Consider the following 25,920-nt stretch of genomic DNA (forward strand, 5'->3'; position numbering starts at 1 on the left):
GCTCCACTTGTGGAAGCTGTGCTCGCTTAGAGGAACCACTTCACATGGTGGCAGAGCTGAGGGAGGAAGCGAATAGACTAAGGACCATCAGGGAATGTGAGAGGGAGATAGATTACGGGAGCAGCGCCCTCCCACAAAATCTGCAAGCTACTGGAGTTAGTGCATCTGAGCAACTCCCACCTGCAAACTGTAGGGTTGGGGGAACAAGAGATGGGGAATGGCAGCAAGTTCCTGCCTGGTGCAGGAAATCTGCTCCCCTCACCCAGACAAGAAACCCCCAGATCCCCTTGAGGAATAAATATGAAGCGCTGCAGGTGGAAACCATCCCTAAGGATGAAGAAGATGGCTCCCACAGCCTAGAAACATTCCCTATGCCATGCCATCCTCCAAAGACCATAAAAACATCCTCAGTAAAGAAGAAGAGGAGAGTAATCATCTTAGGGGATTCCCTTCTAGAAGGAACAGAGGGACCCATCTGCAGACTGGACCTGCTCCACGGGGAGGTCTGCTGCTTATTGGGGGCATCAGTAAAGGATGTTACTAGAAAACTACCTTCCTTGGTGAAAGAGACAGACTATTACCCTCTAGTAGTATTTCAAATAGGCAATGATGACTTACAGCAAAGAAAGCTGAAAGTCATCAAGAGAAACTTTAGGACTCTAGGGAAAATGTTGGAGGGCTCTGGGGCAGAAGTAGAGTTTAGCTCCATTCCAGTGCTAAGGAATGAGAAGCAGGAGGTCAAAGAGGAACAGGTGATTAATGCCTGGCTCTGAGACTGGCGTGAGGAGAAAGGGTTTGGGTTCTTTGATAATGGGGTGACTGAAGTCCTTACTAAAAATCTAGCTAGGCTCTTAAATAGGGCTTTAAACTAGATGTGAAGAGGGAGGGGGATGAGACCAGGCTAGTTGGGATTGAGCCTGGAAGTGGGGCTCCAGTAACTGAGAGATGGTGTGCTGGAGAGGACTGCCAGTACATCACCTCATGCAAGTGGGGGTGATTATACCAGGGGACAGTAAGGATGAAACTGGCACTGTTAGTTATTCCAAGGACCAGTCAATTGGGAATGAGCTCTATTCCCTTCATGAGGGCTGAAGGTTTGCCAGCCCAGCTGAAGTGCATTTACACCAATGCACGCAGCATGGGCAGTAAGGAGGAGTTGGAAGCTGTTGTAGGGCAAGGTGTCTACGATGTCATCGCCATCATAGAAACGTGGCAGGACAGGAAGGGTAGGAGAGGAGGTGGTGTAGCCCTCTATGTTAGGGAGTGCTTTGATATCCTAGAGCTCAGTTACGGTGTGGAAGGGACTGAGTGCCTGTGGGTTAAAATCAGAGGTGCCCACAAGAAGGCAGACATTGTGATGGGAGTCTGTTACAGACCACCCAGCCAAGAAGAAGCAGCTGATGAACTCTTCTATAAACAGCTGGGGATAGTCTCTAGATCGCTACCTCTTGTCCTCGTGGGAGACTTCGATCTTCCTGATATCTGCTGGAAGTACAATACAGCAGAAAGGAAGCAGTCTAGGAGGTTTCTGGAGTGTGTGGAAGACAACTTCCTCACACAACTGGTGAATGAGCTGACAAGGGAGGGTGCCCTCTTGGACCTGCTGTTTGTGAACACAGAAGGCCTTGTGGGGGATGTGATGGTTGGAGGATGCCTGGGACTAAGCGATCATGAGATGATAGGGTTTTCAGTTCTAGGTGAGAAGAAGAAGGGGATTAGCAAAACAGTCACATTAAACTTCCAGAGGGCAGACTTTGGATTGTTCAGAAGGCTGGTTAGCAAAATCCCATGGGAGACAGTCCTTAAGGGCAAGGGAGCCCATGAAGGCTGGGCGCTCTTCAAAAATAAAATCCTAGTAGCTCAGAGCAAGCCATCCCCATGTTCCAGAAAAGGAGCCGGCGGGGATGAATACTATCTTGGTTGAGTAGGGAGATCTTGAGAGATATCAAAAAGAAGGGGAATGTCTATGAGCTTTGGAAGAAGGGACAGGCATCTTGGGTAGACTAAAGGAAGGAGTGAGATTGCGCAGGGAAAAAATCAGGAAGGCTAAGGCCCAACTAGAAATCAAACTGGGTAAGTCTGTGAAAGGTAATAAAAAAATCTTTCTATAAATACATTAACAAGAAAAGGAGGACTAGGGAGAATATTCAGTCCCTATTGGATGCAGAAAGAACAACAGTGACAAGGGATGAAGACAAGGCTGATGTACTTAATGCCTTCTTTGCCTCAGTCTTTAATAGTAAGGAAAGTTGTTCCTGCTATGTACAAATCCAGGAGTTAGAGGAGCAGAATGTGGCTCCCATGATCCAAGAGGAGGTGGTTAGAGACTTGCTTGCCCAGCTAGACACCCACAAGTCTATGGGGCCAGGTGGGATTCACCCAAGAGTATTAAAGGAGCTGGCGGATGTCCTTTCCAAACCCCTTTCCATCATCTTCCAGTGGTCCTGACTGACTGGGGAAGTTACCCTGGACTGGAGTCTGGCTGATGTTGTGGCCCTCTACAAGAAGGGTTGCAGGGAGGATCCAGGCAACTACAGGCCTGTCAGTCTGACCTCAGTGCTGGGGAAAGTAATGGAACAGGTGATCTTGAGTGCTATCATGAAGCACATGCAAGAGAACCGGGTGATCAGGCCCAGTCAACACGGGTTCACGAAAGGCAGGTCTTGCCAAACTAACCTGATCGCCTTCTATGACAAAGTGACTCCACTACTGGATGGGGGAAAGGCTGTGGATGTAGTCTTCTTGGACTTCAGTAAAGCCTTCGACACAGTTTCTCACAGCATTCTGCTGCAGAAACTGTCAGCCTCTGGCCTGGACAGGCGCACACTCTCCTGGGTTGAAAACTGGTTGGATGGCCGGGCCCAGAGAGTGGTGGTCAATGGAGTTAACTCCAGCTGGAGGCCAGTCACAAGTGGGGTTCCTCAGGGCTCAGTACTGGGTCCAGCTCTGTTCAATGTCTTTATCAATGACCTGGATGAAGGCATTGAGTGCACTCTTAGCAAGTTTACAGATGACACAAAGCTGGGTGGAAGTGTGGATCTGCTGGAGGGTAGGGAGGCTCTGCAAAAGGAACTGAACAGGCTGGACTGCTGGGCCGAGACCAATGGGATGAGGTTTAACAAGACCAAATGCTGGGTCCTGCACTTGGGGCACAACAACCCTATGCAGTGCTACAGACTAGGAGAAGTCTGGCTAGAAAGCCGCCTAGAGTGTTGGTTGACAGCCAACTGAACATGAGCCAGCAGTGTGCCCAGGTGGCCAAGAAGGCCAATGACACCTTGGGTTGTATCAGAAACAGCGTGACCAGCAGGTCCAGGGAGGTTATTCTCCCTCTGTACTCGGCACTGGTGAGACCACACCTTGAGTACTGTGTTCAGTTCTGGGCCCCTCTCCACAAGAAGGATATTGAGGCTCTGGAGCGTGTCCAGAGAAGAGCAACAAAGCTGGTGAGGGGGCTGGAGAACAAGTCTTATAAGGAACAGCTCAGAGAGTTGGGGTTGAGGAGGCTGAGGGGAGACTTTATTGTTCTCTACAACTACCTGAAAGGAGGTTGTGGAGAGGAGGGAGCTGGCCTTTTCTCCCAAGTGGCAGGGGACAGGACAAGAGGGAATGGCCTGAAGCTCCACCAGGGGAGGTTCAGGTTGGATATCAGAAAAAAATTCTTCACAGAAAGAGTCATTGGGCACTGGAACAGGCTGCCCAAGGAGGGGGTTGAGTCACCTTCCCTGGAAGTGTTTAAGGGACGGGTGGACGAGGTGCTGAGGGGCATGATTTAGGGAGTGTTAGGAATGGTTGGACTGGATGAGCCAGTGCGTCGCTTCCAATCTAGTGATTCTATGATTCTATGATGCTGTGATATTAAGGATTGTGTACAATAATTAATAAATCCATCTACTTAAGGATTTATATGAACTATGTGCTCTGCACAGTCTTTTGAGCTTTTTCCAGGAGTCGCTGATGGCACAAACATCTCTAAAGGACTCAGGTGGTCCTGTGCTCTGACTTACTCTTAGGGTTAGTGTAAAAACTTTTAAGTTTTGGAAGAAACGTTGATGTGGACGTAATACGGGGCAGGGATTCGCATTCACAGGATATCTGTTTGATTCACTGTCACATCTCTCAGAAAAAACACTCAAACTCTAATGGCCCTGGTTACCTCTTAGTAGCTATTTAAGGGCCTAACATCCTTGATCAAATTGTAAATGAGGACGCAAGTGTGGCTTTATTCCTGTTATCAACAAAAGGAAAGCAACATTCGTGGGTCTCAGTCCATGCTCAGTTTCAGTTCAGACTCCAGAGGGAAGAGGAAAAGACAACTAAATTTTTCATACTTCAATGACCCTTATGTTAGTGGTCCAGTAAAAAATGCACAAGGGTAGTGTGGAATCTGAAATATTGCTTCCAATGACCCAGTAGCATTCAGTGAAAAGAGTGTATTGCAGGTAAAGTATTGATTGCATCAAAATTGGGATGACTGCTCAATGTAAGTGAGAGTTTCCTCATGGGATATCAGAGGAACCACATTTTCTCCTAAAATAATTTAAATTCACCATCTCAATGAGACATTTTCCATTGTGTCCCCTTTCAAAAATACTAATGAGGGAGGTTTTCAAGCAGAAATTCCTTCCTGGGATCATCACTTTTCATTAAGAGATGTTGTTCTGGGAGCAGTGCCATCCTTTTATTTGTTGTTTGAGACACAGGGTGATTTTAATTAAGCGGACATTGTCCATGTGCATTGTGGTGCCTGGACACAGTGACCAGGGAGCTATAATTATAAGCATGTGCGACAGCTGAAGTTTTTGCTGCAACCCTTTAGTGGACTGTTGTCTTCACCAGAGGGGATCCTTCCTCCTCTTGGACAGCTTTATACTGCGTAGTCTCACATACAACATTGGCCATGGGCTTGTGGCAGTCATGAAATGCTCGTATTCAGAAGCTCTGAACAGGAGTTAATCCTACAGGGCTCCATGTGGATGAAGCCCTCCTTTGCTGTCCCACATACACAGAATGATTGTTATGGTTTTCTTACCTCAACACTGAGTTGTGGGAAGTGTGTGTGTGGATGCAGAGCTACTCCATTTTAGCAGGTCACCACAGGAGAAACCTATCCTTTGTGCAAAGCTAGCCTAAGAATGAAACGGAGAAAATTAGTTTTGCAAGTGTGTTTTCTCCATACGAGTAAGAACTTTCATTCTGCATGCAAGTGACAAAATCAGCAGGAAAGGGGTCTGCAGATCAGAATTATTTGCTCTTTTTCTGTGATCACTTAAGTTGGTTACAGGGAGCTGTATCTCTTTATCTCTCTCAAATCACCCCCTTCTTGTACTTAAGCAAATAACTTCTCTGACACTCACTTCTGGATAAAAGGGATGGTGGCCTGGGAATTTTCTTCCTTCTCCCTGAGTGCTCAACTCTCTAAAAGTCATTCTGCCTTCCCCTTATCAGGAGCCTGCTCAATATACGGGAAACAAAGCAGTTCCATAACATCCAGGCTCTTCTACTTACTCCCACCAAGGTCTGCCTCTGTCTGTTAATTAAGCCTATTCTGTGTACCAAATCAACAGGCCAAGACATGTCCTGCACACTGTGGCAAGCTCTTGATTTAGTGAGAACCAGCCCTTGTGACCGCTATTGCAAGTTTAAACCAGTTTCATACGAGAGGAGGTGAAGGGCACACCTGATTGTTAAATTTTCACCTGTCTCCAATCTCTCTTTTACTTCCTGCTGTGCATACCCCCATAGAAAGAGCAAGCATGAGGAAGGGAGCTGAACCCAGCCCAGACCTTTTTGACGTGTTTCACTCACTCACTGCAGGCATTTGTCTGCTGCACCCGTGCAATTGGGAGATCCTGTTGTTGATTCCTACACAACCCACCAGCTTGTTGCTTGGAATGGCGACATGGCCACAGGTTTGTCACAAGGCATGTAGGTATAGGTAAGATACATGGAAAGAATTGCAGCAGTATCTTGTAATCCTGCTGTTCCTGCATCCAGTCTAGAACTTTCCAAAGCACAGTTTGCTTTGTTCAGATAGAGAGGGTCCAGTCAGGTAAGCCACAGAGGTCCTAAGCACTTAGGACACTGGAAATCATAAATTGGTGCTTTAGGTAATAAGCCTCCTGCACAAGGAGACCATACATGAAAAGGCTGGCAGTTTCTTAAATGAGCACAAAGTGCCATTTCCCTAAGTTCAGAGGCTGGATTCCAGTATACAAATGCAGGGAAATTGTCCCTGGTTTGTCTTTTAGTTGAAACAAAGCTTAGCCAGGTGACCGTGGGTTTTAGGGCACTGGGGCAGAAAAAGTCTTGCAGTAAAATGCCTAAGGGAGCAAAGCCAACATCTTACATTTATGTGTCGATGGTGTAACTCAAGAGAAAAATGGATCTTGGAAACCGACGAGTAGAGCCTCTGGTTCTGTGGGGATCAGAGTAAGAGAGGAGCTGCATGAGGAGTCATTTTGCACAATATGAAAGAACACATATTTCCCAGTGCTCAAACAGAAGTCTGGACGACCCTCCAGTTTGCAATTACGGAGGCTGTGTGGCTGCTCATAACAACAAGATTTTTACTGAGCACAATCATGCCAGTGCATGTGGAGATCTAGTTTGATACACTTGGCAGGATAGTGAGGTCCACCTTCTTGTACTGGCAGCAAGTAATGAAAGTGGGCATGATCCAAAAGGAGCAGGCATCCTGCCACTAACCTTTGAGGCATGTTTTTTCTGCTGTAACAGCATCCCTGCTTCAGTTCTGCATCTTGCCTCTTCTGGTGCCATGATTTCTTTTATATGCTGTTTACAACAGCAGAAAATGTTTAGAAATGCATTTTGCAAAGCGCTGTCAGTACCAGGCTGTAACGTTGCAGCTGGCAGGGATGGTTAGAGTCAGGAGAATTCCCCACTCTTCAAACACAACAGGAAAATAAAATAATTGGTCAGATGGGAATGAATCAGGTAGGGAGAGAGGTAGGGAGGGGGAGAAAAAAAATGGGAGAAAATTGTTAGCCTCCTGTTTTTCTTAATATTTTCTTTCCCATGAACCATTACTGCTGGACTGCAGAGGAAGCAAATTTACAGATTTGGTTTCACTGATGAGAGCTATGAAGTCACTACAGTGAAGATGGTCCCTTAAACTACCACTCTGAGAAAATTTTCAATTTTCCTGAGCAGTGATTTCCTAGCATTATGCAAACCACAGGTTGAAATCGTTAGCAGAACCCAGAATAGATTTTCCTCCAGATTTCTGGGTGGCCCTGAACTGGCAACAGAAAAATGAGGTGTCAGCAGTTTTTTTCTTGTTTCTTTGCTTGCTACCCTTGCTGTGAGCTCTAAATACATAGGGAATGCTATCTGCCAGCTGCACAGAGCTGAGAAAGTGGAGAAAATGTCTCCTTGAAGAAGTTCACATGATTCTCTGAACACAATTTTTTATAACTGTTTTTCTTGCTTTGAAGCAGATTATAATTTTCCTTCACCTCTGCCATTTTTGGGTGCATTTGTTTTGTGTTGGCACAGTAGGCAGAAGCTCACTCTCTTCCACTGGTTGTTCCGTGGGGGTCCGGAAATTTATTTGGCGTGCAAGATGAAGCCAATGGGAAACCTCTTCACTGAACCTGCTGGTGGTAGTTCCTCTAGTGTTTTTCTGTTCACCTCCTCAAAGGTCACAGTATCCCCATTGGATTTTTTTGTTTTTCCCACCATGTTCTTCTGGATTCTCATTCCATAAACCTTAGCCTGCTGTCAGATCTGGGCATGTATTTTCCCAGTGAGATCAATCAAATAGCATTTAGTTTCTGTGCTGCTCCACAGAGTGCTTTCAACACATGTATGAGCTGACTTTATACCAAATAAATCAGGTGCTTCTGCTGTGCAAGGCGAGTAGACAGCTTTACCAGGGCTTAACTGCCCCAGGGATTTACATGGCTTTAGAGGTGCCCATTTCTCCACAGACTATATGACTCTGTGAGCTGAATAATCTCTCTAACACTTCCCACATTGTGCAGGCAGATTTCTAAACAACAATAAAAATGATCCTGTAATGGAAAAATGATGTATTCTGTGACTGCATTGTCACAGAGAAGCATTTTGGTGTATCTTGGGCTTTTTATGCTCTGGAGTTTGTTGTGTTTTTTTTCCTTTGTTTTTGGATGTCTGAGGTATTTTTGTTGGAACAATTTGACAAGTCTGACAGTATACTTTAGATTACTTTGATCAAATCTAATATGTGATTCAGACAAAAATCCTGCACCCCTTCTCTGATGAATGAAAAATCAGTATTGTTAGTACAAGCATGAGAGAAGGACAAACATACAAAAGCTTGGCAAACACGCTCCAAACCATTTTTGATTCAGGGCCTTCCTGAACCACATTAAATTTCAGTTTGTGGAGTAATTCTCACAGTATTCCTTCTCCCTGGCTGTCCTCAGGCTCCCCTGGGATTCCTATCACTTTCTAGCACCCACAGCATCCTGAGATAATGTTTCCACAGCAGACCCCTGCCTTGGCTTCAGAGTTGCCCTGCCCAGTTTCACTTGATGCTGCTTTCTTTCTTGCAGGGGAAAACAGAGTAAGTAGCAGGTGCCCACTGGCTATCTCCATGCCACCTCTCATGATTTTACAGATCTCCATTTTGTCCTTCTGACATCTCTTTCTCTTCCAAGTTGATGTAGTCCTACTGATTAACTGGTATACTTTGTTTTTAGCAGTAGAAAAGTGGCACCAACCACCTTTAGGGCTAAACAACAATTACTTTCTTTCTGAAATCAAGCTTCTTGGAAAATTAAATAAATCTGTGGTTTCCATGTTGCATACCCACTTGTGAATGCCTGAGTACATATCTCACTTTTCATTGAACAGATTTCAGTATGTGAGTAACCTTGCTGCTTGACCTACGTTCTTTTCCCATCATTTGAGTCTGCGAGTAAAAAAAAAATCAAGTACTTTCAAATTTTCCTCGTATTTTTTTGGTGAAGGGAAGGATGTAAAGTTTGAATCTCAATTTACTCATGAACATCCAAAATATTCAGTGTGTCCTGGGTATAACTCCTAAATGGTACTCTTCTACCATTTTGAAAAGATAACTGTCCATTATGAGTATTTGCATTCTTACAAAAGCAGCACACTTCAGATGGGTGGATGGATGGATGGATGGATGGATGGATAATTAGATAGATAGATAGATAGATAGATAGATAGATAGATAGAAAATTTTGTTTTAAGCCTATCACATTCACAGTAAATCTGGCTTCAGTGCCTGTTTTCTCTACCTGTTTTCAACCTGTTTTCTATAATCATTTCACTTCCTTGGAAAAATATAAAAATACCCGAACACTTGGTGTTCGAAGAATAGTTTCAAAGAACTGGGTGTATGCATTTTTGGCATTCCAGCCAACTATTTTCACTCCCCCTCTCAAAAGGTGCAGGAACTGTACAAAATCTGGTCATTCTGTATATGCCTAAATATATGCCTTTCTCTTATACCTTGACTTCCACACCATGAGAGGAGACCAGGATGTTCGCAGGAATTGCTACTGGGACGTGATTAGTACTAACTGCTAGCTGAAGTGGTGATGGATTACTCCTAGTGTTGCAGGGGGGGAAAAGCAGACATTATTTCCCTGAAGCTGTCTGGAGTGAACCTCTGTTTAAAGGAAGCACTTTATTTTCTTGGTGACAGAATCTTTAGTAAATTAGTAACTTAACTTGCATACTTGGAAAAAAAAGATACTTATAAATACATGAATAGAGTGATGAGGAATGTTTACTGGCTTCAGCTTAGAAAAGTGCCTTAACAAGTGCTCAGGTGTAAGTGTGTACTTTATTTACATCCCAATATTTTCAGTATAGTTCTGACTAAGGACCCTTCTCAAGTGAAGGCTGGTTTCACCTACTGAATGTCTAAACTCTTTGATAAGCTGATTTTTGTCAGCCAGTGCGGTCTAATACCATGTTTTTTGCAGAATACACCCATATAAACCAGGAATACATACAGTATCAACCTTCAGTGACGGGGAGGAACTCAAATTGAATGTGATCTAGTAACCTGAAGGTGAAATGTCTTGATAGCAATTACCAATGCTGCAATTCACAAAACCTTCAGAGAACAAAAATACTTTCGCTGGTATGCTTCTCAGCCATAGCTGTGGTACAAAACCAGAGAGTAGAAGCGTGCAGCTAGGCTGACTGAAAGCCAGTGAAATGGAAACATGAGCAATACTCCAATCCGACTCCACAGAAGCCCACTAGTGGGTAAGTAGTTCAAGTATTTTAGTGCCTGCTGTGTTGCTGCCTACAGGGAAAATACTCTAAGTGCTTTCCCTTTCTCACAGAAAAAAGAAGTTCCCATCTATGTTTTATAAGACTGTCTTGTCACATCCATTATACAGCATGACACAGCCAGCCAGAGGAGGTACTGTAGTGATTTCCATCAAGTATTATAGTGAAAAGGTTTTTGTGAAGGGTAGAATACATATTATAAAAAAAATGTAGGTCATTTAACTTTGAAGATGTAGATGCCTTATGCTGGGCTATGGAGTGTCAGATGTGGGGTATTAATGCCTTCATATGTGAAATCCAAACATTCTGACATCTGGCCAGCTTGGCACAAACAGGGCAGAATTATCGTCATTGTGAGACTATTAAGCCATTAACTTGAACAGCTTTTAGAAATATTTTATTCCAGTCCATGTCTGACCAGCTATTTAAGGAAATAGCAAAGAACAAATTCTGGTTTTTCATCTCCAAATTATGCTGTGCACATCACAGAATAAAAAAAAAAAATGGCAAGAGAGATCTCTAAAAAATGTTGAGAGTTTTAAAACATCTTGGATATCTTTTTTCACTCAAAAATACAAAGGGGAAATGGGGATTGGGGGACCAATAAGAGAGATGGTCCACAGACTATCTATTTCATATAAGGAATGATTTTTAAAGATACATGCATAAATTTTGTGTGCCTGTGTGTGCCCAAATACATTCTGTGTTCACAGAGAGATGAGATGTCACATATTCATTTGAAGACAGAAAAACATTTTTCTATTCTGAAAAAACCTCAGGAGTATATTTTTTTCAGCAGTAATATTCTTACATACTTCAGATGGGGGGAGGGGAATATGTAAATATACACAAACAATCAACACATAAAAGTGCACAGTGTATTAAAGAACTGCTTAACGTGCATCATTTGACTACTTTGCCTCTTCTGCATTCATTACTTCTGCCCTCCCATCAACATTCTGATGTCTCACTGTTTGACAAGAGTGATCCAGACAGTTATCTAGCTTTATGTTTTGCTTTGTTTTGAGTTAGCCTGACACAAAAAAAAAAAAAAAACAAAAAAACAAAAAAAGTTTCCTGATAATCATTGTAACTGTAATGCTTTCACTCAAAATGGCCTGGTTTAAAGCCCAAAATAAACACAATCAATTTCTACAGAAGCAGCGTCTTACTATACGTCCCTTGAAGACAAGGCATCACGGTATGAAATCTCTGGGAAGGATTCCCCGAGCATTGATAAGGCACCTAGAAATGAGACAGAAAAATTACTTTGGGGACTTAAGGGATCCCCAAATGTCTTCAAGCCCAACGTTACACCTACTGAAACATTTAGATAACAAAAACATCCTTTCACAGGTAGGAAATAAAAACTGTTGTTCCAGTAAAAACTGAGGTTGATATGCTTATTTGACTGCCTTCATTTAGTTCTCAGTATTTCTTTCTTGGCTGCAAACTCTAAAATGTGAAAAGGTCTCCAGGAGAGGGAACATGATCCTTGCCGGGGATGGGTGAGGAGAGATGCCCCCTGCAAGGTGCAGAAGACTGATAAAAAGCTAACAGTCACTTTTAAGGTGAAGTTGTTGCAGGGGAGAAAAGCAGGTCATTCTTCTCTTGAAACACCTGACAGAGTCTCCTACCTGCTGAAGTGAGCAGCCTGGGCATGGATGAGTGGCCATGTTCATGAACATAACTGTGAAAATCCTCGGGTATAGAAAAGACCATGCTGTCATTGATGCCAACTCGGTCAGCCCAGTTTCTGCATGCCAGCTGCTGGTGTGTGCTCGTGGCTTGCATTTAAAACAAAAACATCTGGAGGGTTATCCATCCAGTTACTTTGCAGGTAAATCCCATGCAATTTGGCTAAAATACATTATCCACATTGAGCCTGGGGAAAGTGTTACCACCAGATTCACCAGGATAAAACACAGTGTGCAGACTGCCTCCCTTCCTCCATGATGCCACCTATGACTCTCATGTCACCTTAGTGTCACAAAATTGCACCATGCGATCCACAGTTCTGGCCCAGCATCTCAAATGCAAAAGCACATCTTTGTCCCTTTAACTTCGCTCTCAGCTGTTATGCCTGTTTTCTCCCCTCCTCTGGGACTCTGCACTCTGTTGCTGCTCCGGCTGCCAGGAGCGAGTGAGAAGAATTTCTCCTGCTGGCGAGCAAACGGCTAGTCGGGGGCTGGCGTCTACCCAGGATACTGCTGTTTGCATACCAGCAGGCAGATGAGCAGGTGAAATGGAACTGGTGACATCTGTACAGATGTGTTTGACTGCTTACATTCTCTTACGAATCTGCTACACTTAAAGCCTCTGTTTCTCTGATGAGATATCTATCTCTCTCTCTCAAATTATTTTTCCAAGGAGAAAAGGAAAAGGCAGACAGAAATAGAAGGCAAGAGACAACAGCTTGAGGACCAGATACTTCAGCTGCAGCATTTCAAGGTAAGGGACTGATGCCAGAAATGATGGATTGACTAAATCTGTTGATTATTAGACATGCAGATCACACGTCTGAAAGCTGGGAAGAGCCCACTCCGACATGAAGCAGCTTTCACTGCCGGAGCCTATCTCTTGCAGTGATCATGTCCTGCCTGTTTTTCATTCTGTGTGTTTCATGCACAGGACATTCTGCACATGTTGCAGAAATGGCTTAGGAACATGGAGTCCGGAGGTTGTGAGTGCAGGCAGCACAGCAGCGTTGTTATTATTAAACACTGCTATTTATTATACATAATGATAAGACACCAATTGCTGTGGATTGGGTGTGCACTGCATAGCTTCAGTGAGCACTTTCTGCCTGCAGAGCCGTGTTGGATTTTTCTGGTTCCTGTCATTAGGTTTTGTGTGTGTGTGTGTATGTGTTGCAGAGGGGGTGTTAGTTAGCATGCATATGTCTGTGTGTGTAAAGATTTAATTGTAGAATGAAGCAATTAGGTGTGTATGGCATAATAAAATGGGAAGGTATGCACATGCAGGGAGTGTGTTGATGTATATGGGTGTCTACATGGAGACGCGCCTTGCTATTTAACAAGGTGCCAAGCAGCCCTAGTCCCTGTTGGACTCCATGAAGGCTGCAGATAGCATCATTTGAAATCCATCCTGTTTATTTCTATCATTTAATCTTTCTGACAGTTGTAGAATTTATCATCATATTTGTGCATAGCAAAGAGAAGGGCAAAAATATACATGTGATTTTTTTGCAACCAGCATGCATTTGTGGGTTAAATCTCATTAGATTAGTTCAGTAGGGGAGCCCAAGGAATTTCAGTCATTAAATTATCTGGGAAAGATAATCAGGACTGGGCAGTTTCTCCTTGCAGCAAGTGAGCTAGGCTGTGCTTTAAAAAATAAGATATTTAGGTAGCTTGTGAAATAGTATGTGTGTGTGCGAATAGGGCACCTGCACGAGGAGACAATGCACAGCATACCTTCTATGCCCACGCACATACTTGAAGACCAGGCTTCAGGTTATGCTAGAGGCAGGATCCTTTTCCTGCTTCTCCAAGCCTCTGCCATCGTGTTCAGTAAACTATTCCTCATTTTCTGGTACACATAATGGAGTTAAGCCAAACTAGTTCACTGCAGGCTACACAAATGCTCTGTCACGTTCACTGTAAATCTGTGGATGTCATATGTTTTCAGGCTGCCATTGACTACAGACAAGGGAAAATTTCTTCTGAAGACTGTAGGTTGGTGCAGCAGAGCAGTAAGATGCCTTTCCAGTGCCTTCATGATACTTGCTTTTTTTTCCTTTTGCTGCAGAGCTGAGGACTCCTTTATCACATTAACTGTTTCCAAGCTAACTGAATTGCACATTTTCACGAAATTCTTTCAAGCAGAGCCTTTTGGAAAACCAATTCTATCATCTGATTTATTTTGATGTAGCTTTTGCTAAACTGGATTTTATCATGATCCACAGGGAAAAGGAAAACCTCTCAAGGGGTGCAGTGGGGTCAGCCCCTCAACTGGTGTAAACAGATTTACTGACTTCAGCTCTGTTACACTGATTAGTGCTAGTGGATGTTCAGCCTCGTTGCATGGATTTCCTGAGTGACACACATGAAAATTAACCATTTTTCTTTATTATTTAGCTCACAGCCCGGAGCAAGAGAAATAATCACACAAGAAGCTAAGGGGAGATCAGGGCACAGAAATTTAAAATGGCAGCTTTCTGAGCACAGGCAGACTTAAGGTCTGCAAAGCTGAGTGCAAAGATGAACATCAAAATATGATATGAGCTTCTTTATCTCTCCATCCAGTGGCATCACATGTTACTGAAGCAGAAGTATGTTGCTTTTACTGGAGTGGTCGTAGAGACTGCTGCTCCGGGAGCTGCCTGTTCCACCTCACTGTACCACCTAACAACCATCTGCTAGGAGACCTGGATGAGGTGATGGCAGAGATCTAGCTGGGATTGCAGAATTCATCCTCATTGCTTTTAGACATTTCCTAAACACAGGGAGGGCAGCTACTCTCCAGGTTAAAAAAAAAAAATTTTTTTCAAAGAAAAAAAATAGTAAAACAGAGGCACTGGCTGGGAGTATTCCCTTTTTCTGTGGAGATGAACCAAGCAAACTGCATCTTCTTTTCATGCTTTGTTCAATATTCCTGTTGCTTAGTGGGATGCTGACTAAAATGGTATTTGGCCTGCCAAGCTGCTTTGTTAATTTGAAAAGCTGTGTGCTTTCCCTGCGTTTCTCCAAGTCTCTCTTTTGCCTCATTCTGATTTCTCTGACCCTCTGCAAGTCCCCCAGTCTGGTATGGCTTCCCAGTCTGACTCACACAATCCAAAATAAGTGCATACACTCATCTTTAGAAACACTAGATAAAACATGGCTCATTTCCTGAAGTACAGGGATTTCAATTAATTCTGTGCAAGGCAGAAATTCAGATCAAAAAGTCCAGGCTTGACTAGAAAGCTCATGTGTTTAGTGAAAATTATGTGAGGTTGTTGATGTCAATGTAAAGTGTAACGACTTCATATTAGTGTTCATTAAAATCTGCTAAAGCAACCTTTGAAAATAATATCTGGGTTAATCCTGTGTCTGCAGTATCTGGGTTGCTCTCACAAGTACAACAGCTTGAGTTAACCCAAAGACATTCATGCCAGGATTCAATGAGTTTGGTTTATTTTTGTGCAATGCTACAGTAATTTTCTTTTTAAAATACACTGTGTAAAATAGCATGTTTGGTTACCTAATAAAGGTTCTGGAAGCTACAGGGGATCTGTTAATTTTAGGCAATTTTATTCACGTAGGAAAAATACCTAATAGCAATAGTTTATTGCAAATGTTTGTGCTGGATTACCTACAGTTTGCAAGTTGCTGATGCCAATTAGACCCCTAGAAAAATGACTTAATTCTGTTACCAGTTCATTCATTTTTCCTTTATTACGTACCTGGCTGAAAATAAGGGAACAGCAGCCTTTGCCTCGTTGTTTTAGGCAGCACACCCCCGCAAATGCGAGAATTAGCAAACGCCAGCTCTGAACATGCGATGAGGCTTTGGCACCACATTTCACAAAGGCTTTTTGAGCATGCGGCCAGTGGCCTTATGGCTGAGGACACCAGAACGAAAATGTGGCTCAGCTATTAAAGGTCTGTGTGAGTTTCTGAATTAATAAATTTAAACCCTCCAAATGTGAAAGTCTGGAGTAGAAGAAACTCTAGAGCAGTGTAGGTTCAGCAAATAAAATCTCCTCATTGATGATAGCAAAAGCCATGTCACCTCTTCTGTGAATCACTGGAAAGTGTGAATCACTGGAAAGTAGGGACACTGCTGGGCATGAAGCATCCATGGGGTACTTCAGGGCTGTCAGGACATTCCATTAAAGACAGGAGCTATATTCATCTGTTACAGTCAGATGCTTCATTGGAAAGGCTATTGGTGTTGGGAAAACTATAAAGCCTCTTTGAAGCCTTAGTTTTTTCAGACTGAACATGCTGGTTTGCTCGATTAAGAGGAAATTACAATAGTTTTCCTTATCTCTCCCCTTTAATACGAATATATTTTAATATGAAAATAATCCTTCTTCCTTCATATAACACAAGATGTGTTTATTTTTGTTTGGTTTTAACACTAGCTAGAGTTTAAACTTCATGCTTCAGCAGTTCATTGGACATAAAAACAGGGCTTGTCACATCCATGGGAATGGGAGTTGTTACCAGCCTCTATATTTTGAAATCAGAAAATCTGGCAGAATTCGCCGTATGCAAACACACTGTCTGCAAGACCCATCAACATGATGTGGTTTCTTGAGGAAGACAGTAATTGATTATGGTTGATTCGTTGCACTGGAGAGATAACCTACAAGAAACAACTGCTTTTAAGAACTCACTCAGATAGACAATGGTTGGGAGGCCCTGTTTTAATTGAGGTGTTAACTATTTCAAATAAGCTTTAGAAACTCTAAGGTAGAAGTCTTTCTTCCAAGATCTGGCTGTCTTTTTAGTAGTTGAAGAAAATTTCTATAATTGTTCACTGTAGCTCTGGTTGGTGTTCACTGGTAATAAACTAAACAGCACAAAATCTCCTAATTGAATGAAACATTACTTCTCTGCTTTTACTTTAACTATTACAATAAATATATTTGCCACAGTTATTTTATTTCTGGAGTAGTATAAATATTAGGGCCCTATTTCTGTTAACATCTGCTTCTTAAAGACTGCAGTTCATGAACACTTAATCTATAACGTATTTACATCTTTACCCTGAAGGAAAGGAAAGCCTTTTTATGTTACAGAGATTTTGTTATGGTATGATTTTAGCTGAAAATATCTTATCTATAAATAAGTCTTAATTTTACTGTTCCACAGTTATATTGCTATCCTCAGTTTATTCTAGTCTTACAATAACTGCCATCAGAGAATATAAATAGATCTATCTGTCTATCTATCTATCTATCTATCTATCTATTATCTATCTATCTATCTATCTATCTATTTATCTATTCACATGTGAGCGTGTGTGTTTGTGTATATATATATAAATGCAACAGAGTGGAAAAAACAGACAAGTTTTGGGAATGAAGGAATATTGTTATTCCTTTATGTTGAATCCCTTTATGATGTTCATGTAAATTAACCCATAGGCTCAATGGCGATTCGGTCAAGTACACAAAAAATCACAGAATCATAGAATCACTAGGTTGGAAGGGACCCACAGGGTCATCGAGTGTGATGATCATCCTGATCATCAAGTTCATTCAGATCTATGGGTTGACTCCAACATTTTCCTAGAAAGCTTGCCTCCCACCAGGGTTTAAGCTGAGAAGAGAGAGGCTCTTTGCCTCTCTGTTAACCTGTTTTACTATTCATTGCAGCATTTGGAAAGGGGTTTCACAAATCCTTAAATGTTTCTTTTAAAGTAATCTGAAAAAAAATTTTCTACCCCCAGATAAAATCTTTTAGCAGCAATGGAATAGTTTCTCCAGGCCAGCTACACCAATTGACTACCCCAAAGAGATGAAAGCTTTAGTCCTTTAACTCATGTTTCTTATCTGCTTGCAAGCCATTACCATGCAGCTGAATATACTGTAATTATTCCAATATTATCCCTCTGCAAGAATGCTTTTGTTCAGGAAAAACATCTTGTGTGAGTTGTACTTCAAACTGGGGCAGAGTTGTCCTGGGATGACCACGTACGTAAATCTACCCATAGAGGCAAGACTTCCTTGAAACTCATCAAAATTGGCATTCACATTTTCACAAGTAACAAGGTCCTTTGAGCCAGTCACTGCCGCTCCAGCAGTTTTCATTTTAGGTAGACTATGTTGAAGTATCTCAACAATACTTACAGCTTGCTTCAACCCCAACCCTTCCTAATGGCCTGATACATGCTCAAAAGTGAATTCACATGACATGGACTGAGCTGTTTAAAACAATGAATATAAGAACTTATAAGACCAGAAAAGAAAGGAATCTTTGAAAAAGTTTTCCTTTTGCCTCTTTTGACTGATGTATGTAAGTGGGAAGGAGTGATAAACTGCACCCAAGGACAGACCGAATGTAGAGAGGAAAATATTCCTTCAGAAGATAACAGCAAAAGCTAGTATGCATGTGCAGTAATGATGATAACTTGCAAAGCCGATTATTTTTTGAGGGGAGAGGGTTGCCATTTTCAAAATCTCAGATTGTTAACTATTCTGAGAAGAGTGACTTTTTTTTTCCTGTCACAACCATGCTTTACTTCTTTTGAAAATATGGAATGAGGACTTATAGAGTAAAATAAAGCATACCTAAATTTCTGGCTCCAGCAGGTAAAAGTATGATCAAACTCTTTTCATATGCATGTCTGTAAAAGAGGGTCTTATTCAGTTTTTCAGTCCAAAGACATGAAGTCCAGATACTTCAGCTAGCTTGAAGGTATTTCTTACTCCAACTCCAAAACTCCCTGGGAAACAGAGGCATTCTTATGGAGCCAAAAAGTAATTTATGTGTGAGGGTTCATTTGAAGGTCTCCTCCTGCCCTCACCAATAGGAGGAGATTGCTCCCAGGCCTATCATAAAACCATTACATTTGGACTCTTGCCTAGAATAGAGATCCTATGGGCCCCCTGGGAAACCTGTTCCCAGGTTGGGCCACCACCAATGAGGACCACATGTTGCCCTCATGGCAGCTTTTGCAAGCTTTGTCCTTGCACTGCTAGTGCATGCCTCCTAGAACAGCCCAGTCTCCTCATCTCTCCCTTAAACCAGCAACTGGCATCTTATTCTCATTACGATGTTTAATCTTGGCACAAGCAAAATGACAAATAGTTGGATAAGGCCATAATTTTCATCCTGCTATGAAGAAGTCTCACAGATTGAGTGTATTTCCTAAAGAGAGATACTGAAAACTATACCTAAAATTTCCAGCTTAGGTATCAGTATGATTGTTTTTACCTGTTCCTTCAAGCAGAACTTTCTGGTACTCCAGATGCATTGAAAATATGTATGGAAAAGAGCCTTGTTTTTTGTCACTGTCATTTCAAGTCTCTAGTGAATATTGGAAACGCTTACCTTGTATCAGGCCATATCTAAGGTCCCCTTTGGTGAAACTAGTATGTACAGACTGGGGCTCTGTAGTTGATAAATTGAGCCAGAGAGACACAAACTTTGTGTCTTCTCCCATAGACTCCTGACAATGTCTCCTGCTGTAGAGGGTTTCCTTGAAGCTGAAAGAGCTTGCGTTTTATTTCTTCTTCTTTGCCTTTGTATGGAAACAACTTTACTTGGTTTACAAAGTTAAATAAAATTCAGGACCTGAACAACATAGAAGCAATGCACACAAACTGTTTACACTGGTGATCTTGCTAATGGATGGAAAGCTTACACTGAGGATGTAAAACAATTGAAGCTTTTTTTCCCCCGAAAGTCCTGTCACCCCAGGAGCTACAGGGGAATTGGGATACAGACTTCTGGGAGGTAGGCAGGACATTAGGGCATTGGTTGAGTGCACTGCCTTGGAGGCACCAGGAAAATTTCAGTCTGAAACAAGACCTGAAGAACAGTAATCCTGAGCTCAGGAGACTGTTGCAGTGAGGGTCTGTGAAAAGGGAAAACTCAGGCAAGTGACAGTGTCCTGTACCTGTGCGGATGAAGGGAAACTGTGGAAGACGTTAGGCCATCAGTCTCCAATGCCTGCTCACAGAAGGTTGTTAATTACAGCAGACAGATCTTAACATGCCTGAAAACAGTCAGGTAATGTGTTTTAATGTTCTGTGTGATGAATAAACATTAACTGCTGGAAAGTGTATATGAGTCTTGGTCTAAATGTACACTTCTTAAAAAACAATTAAGGCATCACTTCCTTAAGATATTTCTAAGAAATATTTTGATCATTTCTTGAACAAAGAGAAACAACAGACTTACAGCTCTACGGGATAATATTTAATCTCCCTCATAAACCTCCTATTTGGTCTTGGGCTGGCTAAGCTCCATCAGCTGACATACATTTTTTTTGTTGAATTATACTTATGTTAGCTATGACATTGTGACTGAAGTCAAGACTACAATCAAGCTGCAAGATTTTCAGCATGAGTTAATTCCCTAATCTGAGAAATGCTTGAGTCATATCCGTGTACCGTGCAGACATGCTCTTTAGGCTAGGAAAAGTCTTAAATGACTGGAAAAAACAGATCATACCAGCAAGCTGGAAATGGCTGCTTGCTCTTTCCAGAGCCTGTCTTGCCATACAAGGTCACATTCATCTTGCAGCAGAGCAGAGTAACATGTATTGTGCTTGCTGAGGACCACACCTCTCCCCTGTTTTGCAAGACCCTCTTACACTGAAACCCCATATAAGAAAATTCTGCATCAGTCTGTGCAGAGTCAGCCTGTTCACCTATAGGAAAACGAAGAACTACAGCATCACACAGGAATACATTTTGAGCGGCTTCTTATTTCAAGATGGACCTGACTATCATACTGATTATGTCTGCAGCCCTTTTCTGTATTTACATATTTATTCATGAATGGTTAAGGGCATTTAACATTAATGTGCCTGTTCACAGTACAGTCATGCAAACAAATTATTTCTTTTTTTTTTTTTTTAAAGGCATTGGAAGTCCTATTAGCAAAGCCACAAGTCTTTGGATAATCTCGGTACATGTCCCAGCAACCTGTTTGCTAATGCTGGCAATTGTGCTGTGCCAGCAGGTCAGACTCAGACCCATTGAGTATCCTTCACTAGCTGAGTTAAGATCAGCTGGATGGCACAGAAAGATACCTAAAACTATGGCAAGAAAGTGATGCTGTGTTTGAAATGGCCGTGGGAGAAGAGTAGGAGGGAAAAAGGAGGAATCCAAGAGGAGTTATAGTGGTGGTCATCCTTGCAAATTCAGTTTTATCGACCCAGGCAGATGCTTCAGATCATTCACAACCAGCACAGGCTCTGCAGCTTCAGGAAGCCCTCCCTGTTGTACCTGATCCAATGGCTGACAAAGCTGCAGTTCTGGGGTGAGGGGTTCCAGGTAGATACTAAACAGCTAAGTCAGGCTCATTACTGCTTCCAGAGCTCCAGATCTGCCTGGAAAACTCAAGTCTTTTGTTGAAGAGAGTTTTCTGAAATGCAAAGAGCAAATCTGAAATGCAGCCAGTTATGCTAGCATACTAATGGGAGTGCTCAGGGCTAATAGCTGACTCTCTCACTTCCAGATGAAGGAAGAGGTTTATTGCACTCTTTTAGAAGGATATGGGCTGTTTACACACAGAATTGAGAGTACAAGGGACCAACATCCTGCATTCATCTTTTTTTTCCAGGACAGAAATTCTGAATATATATAGGGAGAAAATAATTTCATAATATTTAATAATTCCAGCTCTAAAATGTCAATGTCTAGTGGTCTTCAAGTCTCAAAACCCAAAGACCTTTGGCAAAACTTCAGTTTGGCAAAGACTTCAGTAAAAATGCCTTCAATGTAGCACTACTGACTTCAGTGGAATTACACTAGAGACTATTATTGCCCATTTGTGCAGCACAGAAAAGCATCATTACCCTAGACACCCCCATAGAGTACTGTCTCTCAAGAGCAGGCACATTTTACTGGGGGAAGCTACATTGGGTCAACTTTCAGCCTTTTTTTCTCCTCAGATTTATCATCTTCCTTGAAAATTACTCAGCAGCCAGAAGAGTGCTCTACTGCTCTCAAGAAAAGAAAACACTGATTGCCCTTCCAGCCACTTGTAAATTAAAAAAAAAAAAAAAGAAACAAAACTGCCTCAAAAGGTAGCAGCACAGCAAGAACTGGCTTTTATATAGTCATGAAGAGTCAAATGGCAAATCTGGCAAACGCATCTGGATCTCACATTAAGACACTGCCAGACTTCATGAAGGACTGGAAATGTGTTATTCTTTATGAGCAATGTTTATGGAAGTTGGTCCAAAATCATTGAGAGTGATGGGTCAATTTAATCATCTTTCATAAGTATGGAATCCAGAGGTGGCAAGTAACAGGCATAATCATATACGAAAATGGTGCTAAAAGATTTACTTGCTATAATAAATTGTCCCCAAATAGATTTTGATGCAACATGTAAGCAAAATGCAGCATTGTAAGTAAAGATTTTCTTTTCAATATAGCATTAATTCTACTATGTGCATTGAAGGAGTTCTGCATTATTTCCTTTCTTGCGCTAAATATAAACAACTTAAAACCCTCAGTCTTTACTGTCCTGAAGCATGAAACTGGAATAAACAGCACGTTAGTGAGCTGTGCACTACATTTACGGCCACTACTCTGTCTACTGCATTCAAACATTTGGCATTATTTCATTCTGTCCTGTCCAACATCTGTTCACTTACTTCTGTCCTCGCCAGAATCTATTTGTTCACAGAATTGTCACCTGTTTTTGCCTTTTTTGCATGGCGTAGAAAAATCACTCTGCTTTTCTACACTTGAACAGAATAAAGGTGGAGCTGCAAGTTATCTCTGCAATCTCACTTGTGCACAGAGAAACCAAATCACCTGAGAGCAGTGGTGACCTAGAGCATCACAAGCCCAGTGCCCTTTCCACTCCAGTAACAGAGTGCCTTTTAATGACGAGATCTAATTTCTGCTGAAGGATTTAGCCCTGAAGAAATTGTACTCTTGCAGTAAATGAAGGAACACTTATACTAAATTGTACATAGCGTAGCTCTTGCAGTATCAGTGAAATGGTGCCTTCTGAAAGTACAGCATATTCACATTCCAGTATATGAACGAGCTGTAGAAATACCTGCATTTTTAGAATCATACATCTGGCCACTCTCAGAGCTCTTTGTCATTTTGACAATGCCTGATCATACAGCACAACTTTGACATATAAGGAAGTTCCAAGATATAGTGGAGAGTTAAAGCTCCTAACTGACAATGGAGGAGGAGGAATGCTGAAATGCTAGTTTGTGGCCATTTTAATCACAGATTGTTAAGTAAAGTAAATGCACAACATTGTTAATCAAGGGTAACATGTACAGCTAGCTATTTTAGTGCTCCACCCTCATGCAAGCATTCTCCTTTTAGCAGACTTGAGAAACAGCTCGTATTCTTCCTGGGATAAGATTCTGCAAGATTTTTTCAAGAAACATAACCCAAATTTCGTAGCTGTGAATGTGACAGATGGCAGTGAACCATCTTTTCTTTCTGAGCCACATCTGGCTCTGCTTTGCGTGCGGCTGGACTGCCTCAATGCTGGCTGCCTCACTGGATTGTCTCATACCCAGGAGCTGTGCCCAAGCACCCGGCACAACTCTGTTGTGCCCTACCTACCCATTGGTCTCATCCTGTGTGACAAAGCTTTCCCCACAGGTTTCTGTTGAAAATGCTTGGTGAAAGGTTTGCTTAAAGCAGGTATGAAGATTCTTCCATGCCTAACCACTGCCTCAGCACTATGCCAGTCATCTGGCAGCGGAGAAAATGTTTCCTGGACAGCAAGATGGTTGAACGCAGTCCTCTGACATGTCTGTCTGTTTGCTATCATATGTGCAGTAAATGTATAAATATACATAACCTCAACAGCTTGGCAAATAGACAGTCTCAATTTCGAGAAATGTTTCTTATAAATGTTTCCATTACTTAGAGACTTCTTGTCTGGATTGCTCAGTGTAGCATTTAATGAATGCTTTAATTTTTGTCTCAAAAAGGAGAACCAGAAACATCAAAGCTACCAGCTTTCCTGTTTTAGATAAAATATGCTGACATTTCACCCAAGAGGGAGGATTTTTAGTAGATCACAGCATTCTTGCCTCTAAATGTCTTTTAAAAAATCCCATTGATGCTTGCCAGTTTCAAATTCATGCTATTAATAGGTCAAAAAAAGAGACTTCTGGGAGAAAGAAATCATGTGATTTTGTAGCTTGAATGTTTGACATAAACAAAGACCAAAACAAAAGCACATAATATATCATATTTTTGGTGTACAGCAGTTCTACTGAAGGGACTGGTTTGTCACTGACTGAGCATCATCATGGAGATTTTGTAGAAACACGTTGAACAGTTTTATCTGTCCTCCTGTAGCAAATGAGGAGTGACTGTTAACTGAATGTCTTCAGTGCTATCCAAGTAGCACTTTGCCAAAGGCTTTATTAGCCTGCTGGGGCCGTATCTGAAACATCTTTAAAATGATGTCTGCAACTTTAGAGTTTGTATTTTAGAATTTTGGGGCTTTTTTCCCAACTAAGTATGACACATGATTTCAGATTCATAGAATCATAGAATCACCCGGTTGGAAAGGACCCACTGGATCATTGAGTCCAACCATTCCTAACACTCCCTTAAACCATGTCCCTAAGCACTTCATCAACTCATTCCTTAAAGACCTCCAGGGAAGGTGATTCGACCACCTCCCTGGGCAGCCTGTTCCAGTGCCCGATGACTCTTTCTGTGAAGAATTTTTTTCTGATATCCAGCCTGAACCTCCCCTGGCGGAGCTTCAGGCCATTCCCCCTTGTCCTGTCCTCTGTCACTTGGGAGAAAAGGCCAGCTCCCTCCTCTCCAGAACCTCCTTCCAGGTAGTTGTAGAGAGCAATAAGGTCTCCCCTCAGCCTCCTCTTCTCCAAGCTAAACAATCCCAGCTCTCTCAGCCGCTCCTCCTAATACTTGTTCTCCAGCCCCCTCACCAGCTTTGTTGCTCTTCTCTGGACACGGTCCAGAGCCTCAACATCCTTCTTGTGGTGAGGGGCCCAGAACTGAACACAGTACTCAAGGTGTGGTCTCACCAGTGCTGAGTACAGAGGGAGAATAACCTCCCTGGATCTGTTGGTCACACCGTTTCTGATACAAGCCAAGATGCCATTGGCCTTCTTGGCCACCTGGGCACACTGCTGGCTCATGTTCAGTCGGCTGTCAACCATTACCTCCAGGTCCTTCTCCTCTGTACAGCTCTCCAGCCACTCTTCCCCCAGTCTGTAGCACTGCATAGGGTTGTTGTGCCCCAAGTGCAGGACCCGGCATTTGGCCTTGTTGAACCTCATGCCATTGGCCTCAGCCCAGCGGTCCAGCCTATTCAGTTCCCTTTGCAGAGCTCCCTATCCTCCAGCAGATCCACACTTCCACCCAGCTTTGTGTCATCCGCAAAGACCACATGCTGAGTAAAATAGGCAGCAACATAGTTCCACATGCAACTGGCAACATTATTTTTATGGAAAAGACAGCAATTTTCTAATGAACAATCAGCCTTCAAACTGCCTTGTACTAGATCTAGCCCAGCAGGTATGCACTGAGCTGTGCTCTTATAAGCCAAAGCACATGTTAAATGCTTAGCACCTCAGGAACTGTAAATCCATCTTAGACTATCTCACTTTGTTCTTTGGTGCACCTGACAACTTGTGAATCCTCATATGAGAGGACATTTCAATAGCACACTGGTCCTGCATAACCTGATGAAAAATCTGGGCAATAATCAGCTGGGTTGAACAGGAAAAACAAAAGCTCCACCAAGAAATCTCACTACAAGCACAAATGTGTCAGGAAGCACTAGCATATAGTAGAGCAGCAAAAGGATCAGAGAACCGCAGAAACTGTGGCTGGAGATCACCATCTGTAATAGCGTGTGAGCTAACAATTTGGAGGCCATGAACAAACCTGAGTTCAGCTGGGTAAATTCTATCTCCAGCATCAATGAGCCCGACTGTTGAACATGACCACATGGTACAAGAGCACAAGACCTTTTCTGTCAT

The 25,920-nt window shown here is 42.4% G+C and overlaps 1 protein-coding gene across 7 annotated transcripts in view; it reads left to right on the top strand.

Annotated features, from left to right (window-relative positions):
* PALM2AKAP2 (PALM2 and AKAP2 fusion) overlaps positions 1-25,920 on the top strand; it is a 269,862-nt gene that overhangs the window by 41,967 nt on the left and 201,975 nt on the right. For all 7 annotated transcript variants that reach the window (XM_054053677.1, XM_054053679.1, XM_054053678.1 and 4 more), the window contains exon 2: positions 12,649-12,729. In XM_054053677.1, the coding sequence (XP_053909652.1) occupies positions 12,649-12,729 (81 nt within the window). The remainder of the gene's footprint in view (positions 1-12,648; positions 12,730-25,920) is intronic.

Source organism: Cuculus canorus, chromosome Z (assembly GCF_017976375.1).
Source record: "Cuculus canorus isolate bCucCan1 chromosome Z, bCucCan1.pri, whole genome shotgun sequence".
Classification (NCBI taxonomy): Eukaryota; Metazoa; Chordata; class Aves; order Cuculiformes; family Cuculidae; genus Cuculus; species Cuculus canorus.